The sequence below is a fragment of the Aedes aegypti genome, chromosome 2 (genome assembly GCF_002204515.2).
Source record: "Aedes aegypti strain LVP_AGWG chromosome 2, AaegL5.0 Primary Assembly, whole genome shotgun sequence".
In the NCBI taxonomy this organism is placed as follows: Eukaryota; Metazoa; Arthropoda; class Insecta; order Diptera; family Culicidae; genus Aedes; species Aedes aegypti.
The window spans coordinates 258,579,191-258,588,768 of record NC_035108.1 but is presented as its reverse complement, the minus strand read 5'-3'; the positions used below and the strand labels follow the sequence as shown (position 1 = coordinate 258,588,768).

At 44.7% G+C, this 9,578-nt stretch overlaps 1 protein-coding gene across 3 annotated transcripts in view; it reads right to left on the bottom strand.

Moving 5' to 3' along the window:
• Nucleotides 1-454: 454 nt before the first annotated feature.
• The window catches only part of LOC5574272 (voltage-dependent calcium channel subunit alpha-2/delta-3), an 82,097-nt gene continuing 72,973 nt past the window's right edge, over nucleotides 455-9,578 (bottom strand). For all 3 annotated transcript variants that reach the window (XM_021844867.1, XM_021844865.1, XM_021844866.1), the window contains 4 exons: nucleotides 9,101-9,221; nucleotides 8,814-9,033; nucleotides 8,536-8,749; nucleotides 455-1,599 (listed from right to left, as the gene is read on the bottom strand). In XM_021844867.1, the coding sequence (XP_021700559.1) occupies nucleotides 1,492-1,599; nucleotides 8,536-8,749; nucleotides 8,814-9,033; nucleotides 9,101-9,221 (663 nt within the window). In that variant the 3' untranslated portion in view covers nucleotides 455-1,491. The remainder of the gene's footprint in view (nucleotides 1,600-8,535; nucleotides 8,750-8,813; nucleotides 9,034-9,100; nucleotides 9,222-9,578) is intronic.

Here is a 9,578-nt window from a genome sequence, read left to right as displayed (position 1 = left end):
GCCTTTTGAATATTCACTATCATTTATTTTTTAACAATATAAATAAAGAGAACAACCATCTAAAAATAAATTCGACCAAACGACCATTCCATCAAACGTACCGTTCCTTTCTGAGTATAGAAATTTTACGTGCAATACACTAAACAAACCTCACAGAATTCAGGAAGATTGAGACGTCACATGGCTACATTAGTTGCTATTAAGTTAATTATTCGTTGATTGACATGTTTTTTCGAATTCACAAAGATTGAGACGTCACACGGTATGTTTTGGATGAAAACGGAAATGTACCCAAAGGGACCCTGGCGGAACCGGCTTCGGTGTTCCGGAACGGCCCACTAATTGTTTAAATGATGACAATCGATCCACAGACCAACAGACGTCACACTCACACATAACTACTAAGAGCTTGTCAGGGCTTGTGATATTCTGAAACATACAAAACTCGATGCAATAACTTAACAACAGTTTTATATCCGAGTATTTCGTATTATATCTCGTTACATCAAACAAATAATCAACTTAAAAATATCTCAATAACTGCATTAACTGAATAAAACTCCCATTAAAAGGACGACTTCAACTAGCTACTCCTATGAATAAACACCACCGTTTAAATCGCCAATCTTCTAAATATTGCGTTCTGGGTAACTCCTTTCCAAGAAGGTTTGTTGTACGTTATATGCAATTGTCTAAATATTTGATCCGTGTTATCGAACTACAATATTCTGGCTAATCATTTAAAACCAAATCAATTACTTTTTTCATGAAATTTTCTTAAACCCTTCCATTTTCTCAGTAACAACTTTATATCAAAAATAAAATCAACATTGTCTTGTGCAGCAGGACCCGTTTGCCCCACACGCCGTTTGAGTATTGAATGAGGTTCTGTATATTCCGTTTGTGTTTCCGTTTTCCTGTAGTGTAAAGAGTGCAGCTCGCGTTAAAAGGAATGATATAACACTCGTGTCATTGCAAATTCGAGCTCGGTTGGTGTATAGATTTGAGTGTTTAGCTCGACCTTTATCGGTGAAATGGTTTGAAAATTGCAACAATATGGTTTATGTATATCAGAAATAGAGAGAGAGAGAAATTGAAGGGCGGAAATGTTTGGTCTTCGAATGGCATAATTGTGGACGCAAGAGGTAAGTACAAGTTCAAAAAGATTGACTCATCCTGATTGTATAGATTCCAAGAGACTCTTCACTTGAATGTGCGTTTCGCTATAGAAAGAAAAATAGGTTTCGTAACAAATTTGTCTCTTCCGTAAGTTGTTCTCCCCTAAATGGGACGAATATGCGAACAAATCACACTTCTTCCTAATGTTTTTTTTTGTTTTAGTAAAAAAGTTCTCTCAGTTTTTCATCTACAGGTATATGCTTGCTCTAAAACTGTTTGCTCTATTCCTACAGTGTACAAAGACTTTGGTTTTGACCGAGAGTATCGAATGTTCACTACCTCCAGGTTTGACTAGTTTAGTTTAAAATAAGACTACATTTGGGCACATCGATATAACAAAAGTGATACTAGGGACGATATCACTACAGTCAGTTGAATTGTTGGCATGGAGGCTTCGCCACACTGAGCCACTATGTCCTCCTGAAAAATAGAAAGCATTTAATATAACGATTGATAACAGTTCAAGTGTCAAGTATCACATTTAGTGTCATATAGGCGTATCTGCAATGACCGATGATGCTTCATCGATTTACTCTTTAGAATATTACGCGATCAGTCGATAAACGTTAGAATTTACTATGCGGTAGAAGGATAATGAGATGAGGATCCTTTGCCTGGCCAAGTTGCCCTGAAGCTTCCATTTACGTAATGGATCGGAAAATCTTACCTAAACGCAATCGTGAAATTCAGTTTGTACTAAATTTGTAGACTTCGAGTGAGACTTGTGAAGTATGTGTCAGCTACGAACTCTGTGAAAAACTAACGTGGTGCATTTCGTGGTAAGATCTACCGGGGCAGGAGGGACGAAAGTCCAGTGGCTTAACGGATCCCCCAGGACCTCTGCGACTTGGGGTGTTGCCCAGGATGTGGTGGAGTTCACAGTGGGCACTGATGAACCTTCATAAAAACCACAAAAATTCGATGCAACTCTGTAAATGCGAACGGTGCCGCTTGAAATACAATCAGGATTGATGCCAGTAAGATCCTGATTATGGCAGACTGGTCGCGATACAAACGGACAAGGCATGGAACTACGAGTAGGAGTGCTTCGATCACAATGGGACCAACGCCAGTATGGTCCCAATTATGTATACTGGCAGCGCATGACTAAGGATAAGTAGCGGTATATGTATTGGATAATATGGGTTGAGGCTGACAGTGGCGACATTCTACTCCCTTAATAAGGTCAAGTGCCACTGGCCTGAAACGGTGAGTGGGCTAATGGCGCAGGCTGCCCCCGTCCCGTAAAACCGTGGTAGGCCTTAGAGTACGTTCCAAATCCGTCGCCTGGTTGTTCCAAATAGGCGGGAGAAGACTCAGATACCATTATCTGACATGCGTCGATCCGGCCTCGAACATTGTACCCCATTAAGGCCATGTTAGCATGCTAAGCCTACCTGCTTGCATAGATAATTATGATTATAACCTGGGAGGGAGGCACCGATACTACACACGAAATATGAAACAAAAATTTTCCAAAACTGCAAGATAACTCCAGTTCATCAACGACAATCAAGGAAGGCTTGAGGAAAATCGCTAGTTTTCTTTTGTTGTGCACCTTCGATCTTCCTGAACAAACATGGGAAAAGGGCCATAGTTTTCTATGCATTTAATTTTAATTTTTATTTGAAAAGGGTAAAAAGATGCGTGTTTCAATACTTCTATTCAGTCGAAACAAAAGGAGCTATCGTGGCATTGCTTTTGGTAGAGCAGGAATTGATTTACAACCGATTGTTGTCAACTTGGATGAAGTGCAAACATATGTTTTGATCAATTACGCGCTTTTTCATGTTTGTCCACTCTTACTTACTCCACTCGGCTCACTTTGACGTACAGAAATTTTGTATCGGTTTCTCCCTCCCAGATTATAACCAACGGATCACAAGGCGACTATTCCAGTGGAGATGGATAGCAGCTCTTGGGGGATCCATAAGAGACGATCCATCAAAACAAACAACTAGCGGAATGTGGAGGAGAGTCTTCTGGACCCATCAATAACCGGCCAAGGCCCCCGCCAAGAAAGTAGGTGAAGTAGCAAAGACTTGAAAACAAGTCTACTGTAATTGCGACAATCAGACCTAGCTGCAAAGCAGGACTACGAAAAAGCCAAGGCTCAACTTGACAAGGTGGAAGGCAAAAAAACACTAAGTCATGCCAGACTGAAGTGTTTTCCTTTACAGGCAACGCGAATATATCTGATGATATTATTCGATGCGCGATACGAAAGAGACCTACGTGGCGAAAATACGTATGGTTGTAAGGGAAAAGTGACCTACGCGGCCATCCTCCAGAGCAGAAAAGCTGGCACGAGTCAAGCTCCGCGATCAACAGTAGAGAAGCCAACACCAAGCCTAAGGCCAAGAAAGCCAAGAAAAAAGAGCCACGGGATAGTCCGAACCAGGCAGTGCATTCACAGGAACCATGGGCACAAGGCAATAGCAACGCGTGGATTATTATTATTTTATTTATTTAGTTGGTATTACATCAATTAATTTGATAAAACCTCGTTAACGATGTTACGCCAATTTACTCGGTCCATGGCTGTGTCTCTTCAACTTCGATTTTGGCCCACGTTCTCCAAATCTTGTTGCACCTGATCAAGCCACCTCGCTCGCTGTGCTCCTCGCCTTCTTGTGCCAACCGGATTCGACGCGAACACCATCTTTGCAGGATTGTTGTCCGGTAGTCTTGCAACATGCCCTGCCCAGCGCACCCTTCCGGCTTTCGCAACCTTCTGGATACTGGGTTCGCTGAAGAACCTAGCGAGCTCGTGGTTCATTCTCCGCCGCCACACACCGTTTTCCTGTACTCCGCCAAAGATCGTCCTAAGCACCCTCCGTTCGAACACTCCAAGTGCTTGCAGGTCCTCTTCCAGCATGGTCCATGCTTCATGTCCATAGAGGACCACCGGTCTTATAAGCGTTTTGTACATGGTACATTTGGTGCGAGGGTGGATCTTTCTCGACCGCAGCTTCTTCTGGAGCCCATAGTAGGCGCGACTTCCACTGATGATGCGTCTCCGTATTTCACGACTAACGTTGTTATCAGCCGTTAACAAGGATCCGAGGTAGACGAACTCATCAGCCACCTCAAAAGTATCCCCGTCTATCGTAACACTGCTTCCCAGGCGGGCTCTGTCGCGCTCGGTTCCGCCTATCAGCATGTACTTTGTTTTTGACGCATTCACCATCAGGCCGACTTTTGTCGCTTCACGTTTCAGGCGGGTGTACAGGTCTGCCACCGTTCCAAATGTTCTGCCGACAATATCCATATCATCCGCGAAGTAAACAAATTGGCTGGATCTTGTGAAAATCGTACCTCGGTTATTGAACCCGGCTCGAGCAGCCTTTGATGAAACCAGCTTGATAACTTCCCACAAACTCATTTGTTATTGGTGATAGACGACGGATGAAAATCTGGGATAGCACTTTGTAGGCGGCATTCAGGATAGTGATCGCACGATAGTTTTCACATTCCAGTTTGTCGCCCTTCTTGTAGATGGGGCATATGACCCCTTGCTTCCACTCCTCCGGCAGCTGTTCCGTTTTCCAGATTCTGACAATCAGCCGGTGCAGACAGGCTGCCAACCTCTCCAGGCCCATTTTGATGAGTCCAGCTCCAATACCATCCTTACCAGCGGCCTTGTTATTCTTGAGCTGGTTGATGGCATCCTTAACTTCCCTCAATGTGGGGGCAGGTTGGTTTCCTTCATCCGCCGTGCTGACGTAGCCACTTCCTCCACTGTCGTGACCCTCGGCGCCTGTGTTCTCCGTGCCATTCAGGTGTTCATCGTAGTGCTGCCTCCACCTTTCAATCACCTCACGTCCGTCTTTAAGCTTTAAGCTTCTCGTAGAACTTTCACGTTTCTTGTGAACGATGCAGCTGTTCCATTTCTCCACATTCCGCTTCTTCCAGGCGGCGCTTTTTGTCCCGGAATAGGCGGGTTTGCTGCTTTCGTTTTCTTTTATATCGCTCCACGTTTTGTCGCGTTCCATGCTGCAGCATTGCAGTCCGCGCTGCATCCTTCTCCTCCAAAACCTGCCTGCATTCATCGTCGAACCAATCGTCACATGTCCTCCTTTCCACGTACCCGACGATGTTGTCGGCTGCGTTGTTGATGGCTGCTTTTATGTTGCTCCAGCAGTCCTCAAGAGGGGCTTCGTCAAGCTCGCCCTCTTCCGGCAACGCTACCTCGAGATGCTGCGCGTATGCGGCAGCGACGTTCCGTTGGGCCAGTCGCGCTAAGTTATACCGAGTTATACATTGCTAATGACGAATAGTTTTTGGCGCAGTTTAACCATCACCAGGTAGTGGTCGGAGTCAATGTTAGCGCCACGATAGGTTCTGACGTCGGTAATATCGGAGAAGTGCCGTCCATCGATCAAAACGTGGTCGATTTGTGATTCCGTCTGCAGTAGTGATCTCCAGGTGTATCGATACGGGAGGCTGTGCTGGAAGTAGGTGCTGCGAATGGCCATGTTCTTGGAGGCAGCAAAATCTATCAGTCGTAGGCCGTTCTCGTTCGTCAGCCGGTGGACGCTGAACTTTCCAATCGTCGGTCTGAACTCCTTCTCCTGGCCAACCTGAGCGTTTAAGTCTCCTATGATGATCTTGACGTCGTGGCTTGGGCAGCGGTCGTATTCGCGTTCGAGCTGCGCGTAAAATGCGTCCTTGTCATCATCAGTGCTTCCGGAGTGAGGGCTATGCACGTTTATGATGCTCAAGTTGAAGAACTGGCCTTTGAGCCTCAACTTGCACATTCTTTCGTTGATCGGCCACCACCCGATCACGCGCCTCTGCATATCACCCATCACTATAAAAGCTGTTCCCAGCTCACGTGTGTTGCCGCAGCTCTGGTAGATGGTATGATTACCTCTAAACGTTCGCACCATCGAACCTGTCCAGCACACCTCCTGCAGCGCTACGATGTCGAAACCGCGGATCTTCAGTATATCGGAGAGTATGCGACTGCTTCCGATGAAGTTGAGAGATTTGCAGTTCCACGTACCGAGTTTCCAATCGCAAGTCCATTTTCGTCGCTGTGGTCTTTGCCGATTGTTCCGGTCCGTATTCTCTCGTTGACGTTCCTGTGCTGGTGTATTTTTACGGCTGGCTTGTAGGGCCTGACACCAACCCCCTAGATTTCCGGAGGACCATTCCCCCTATATGTTCGGAGGGCCATAGTGCGCAGTTTAGCTTAGAGTCCTTCTCTGGCACTCGGACGATGATCAGCCGCCCCTGACATGGGGAACAGACGCTGTTGTGAGCCGCTCCTAACATGGAGTACAGACGCTCAAGGTTTGCGTGGATACGAGTTGGAAATAAGAAACAACAGAGGAAACCGAAAACGGAGCCCAAAGAGAGTGCTAAACCGAAAACAGCGAAACGTAGGAATTTGGGCTAGGCCCTCGTTATCAAAACGGAGGAAGCGAAATACGCCGAGGTACTAAAGTCGATGCGAAGCACGGAGAAGTTCTAATCTTAAAGGATCTTAAAGGATCCTAATCTTAAAGAAAGACGCCAAGTAAAAGGGTGCAGTCTATAAGCAACTGGCACAAGAATGCAGCGGAGGTCTCGGCTGCCCTCAAAGAGCAGTGTGGCATCGACGTAGCCAGTAAGACCATTCACCTTAAAAAGGGCCCGCAGGGCACCCAGGTGGCGGCGGTCAAGCTACCGGTTGCAGATGCCAAAAAAGCGAAGAACTTGGGCATACTCAAGGTAGGCTGGTCGGTTTGCCGGCTAAGTATACAACAGTAGTAACACAGAAGTAATACAGTCAAATTTAAACCACTGTGATGCAGCCCAGCAGCTGCTTCGGCAGTCAGTCTCGGAAACCAAGACTGACGTGATGTTACTGTCGGACCCATACCGCATACCAGCCAACAACGGAAACTGAGTGGCGGATAGTTCTCAACACCTAGCAGCTATAGGGACGACAGGACGATACCCAATCCAAGAACTAGTCTTGCCTGACGATACCCAATCCAAGAACTAGTGGTTGCTATTCCGTGATTGACCGAAGTCAGTGAAAATGCACAAATAATCAACTAGAAGTACGGCTGGGATTGGACATAATCTTCTTCAGTGTGCATAATTCAGTGTCTCTAATCATACAGGGTCAATAACGGCGCCGGCCACGTCCTTGCAGTCAGGTGGGATTGGAGGAAGGAATGTTAGTTTGTAACCTTTGCTATTTGGAGACCGTGTTTGCCTCTGCATCTCCACAAAGGTTACTGGGAGGGATTTTTGTTAATGGGGAGGATCGTTGGGTCACAGGATTCACTTTGATAAGCGATTAGACCATGATAAATAATATGACGCGAGCAAAAGATCAAACACTACTACCTGCTTCGCGATCCGCGCCACTAATAAATCATACCACGCGAGCGACGCGCAACACGATTGATCCTGCTCACGTCACCCGCCCCCGCAGGAGCAAGTGACGCGAGCAAATGATCAAACACTACTTGCCTGAGGTATTGGAATATTATTGAAAAATTTCACTTTTATATGAAAATCCATCAACTTTTATTTAGGTATTACAATACCTAATCTAATTATTAGTTTGGTGTTAGTAGAACATGCATGATATATTATTTGAGGTATTTTACCTTTTATGCAGGGCTCATTCATACCTCATTCAGATTGTTATTATTGGAAATTATGGAATACCTCAGTTTGGTATTCAGTAGCACTTTTATTCTGCTCGGGAAGGGTGTCGATTGAGGAATTTTCCCATATAAGGCGGGTGGAGGGCAGTGCGATCTAACTCGACTCAAGCTTGAGGTTGGAAAACAACGTGCTTCGACGGCAAAGTACACTCTGGACCTAAACGGTGAAGAACTAGTTGCTGTTATATCACGAGCTTGTGATGCCATGCCGAAAAAATCCCCTCCCAGAGAGAAAAGGCCGCTGGTGTACTATTGGTGCGAATCAATTGCCAATCTTCGGGCTAGAGCTAGACGAAGAATGCAACGCGCACGGACAGAAACGCAAAGAGAAGAACGCAGTAAGCAATCAAAGAGGCAAAGTTGGCTTTCAGAAAGAAAATCGAGAGTCGAATATTACTTGAATGGAATTACATAAACGTTAATTAAACTTACTGGAGGATTTAATGTTTTGGAGAAAAATTACATGAATGAATTGAAATCCATCTTTGCAGTTTACCGCTATGATACTAACCGCGAGAAGTGTGAAGCTTATCGATTCTGTGCGAATATAGGATGGGTCATTTTCCATTAAAGTGATGATATGAATAGAATTTTTTTCACTCGTTCAAAAACAAGGTTACCAATGGTACATTTTCATAAACATTAAGGGAAACCCGCTTGAAAATTGCACATTTCTAAAACTTACGTCAGGATGCTCGGTGTAGCATTCCTCCAGCCGTCGGCGGGGTAAAAAGTTTAGCCTTGTTTTCACGCACGGAAGCGCCTGACTCCCATTGTGCATGACGTTTTGGGGAGCCGCCGACAGAATCACATGGTCCGATGGATACTCACTTTCGACGATGACCATCAGTAAATTCGAACGTGGAACCCGTTTGGCAAAGTACGGTCGGTGCAACAGTCTGCGAATACAAGATCAATGTTGAGTTTTAAATTATTGAATTCACTAACCAAAGCCATACTCACTCCATAGGATTGACCGGTTCTGATTCGTAGAAGAATCCGTCACCCTTGATGAACTTGTCCTGCTGCATAACGTACAGGTTGGACTTTTTGTCGCACGCTTCGTACACAGTTTCCATTTTGATTTCCTTGGGACGGTTAAAATACTCCTCTTCTTCATCTACCAGAGGCTTCTTCGGCTTGGGTCGTGACATGTCACCATAGTCGGTGTCTTCGTACTCAACTGTTGGAATAAAACATCAATGCTCTTAGGTATTCTCGATCATGTACAATATAAATGTGGAACTTACCTCCGGTGTCATAATCGTATTCAGGACTAGGAATGCCATGCACCCAGAAGTCAAACTTCGATAAAGTTATGAAGAACTCCGCTATCAGCCAGTTTATTCCCAGCATCAGTGCTCGTAAGGGCTGAAATTACAAAGGCACATGAATTGAATTAATTTAAAATTCAACCAGAATCGAACGAGGTGAAGTTTTTATAACAAAATTCCTGAGTCAAATGGAAAGATATATCGCTCCAGAATGTTTGGAGATCTCTAAAATAAGTACAAATGCATTAATTTTCTGAAATAATTGTAGCTTTATTTAAGCCTATATATATCGTATTTGTTACATTTCAATCGCTATAGCCTTCCTGGAAATGCTAATTATACCATCAAGGGCGAACTTTTGCACCACTTCACTCTATATACACATTGTTTAAAACATTATTTTATGCTTCATAATGTTTTTTTACACGAAGACGGAATTCAACTCAATTTTAGG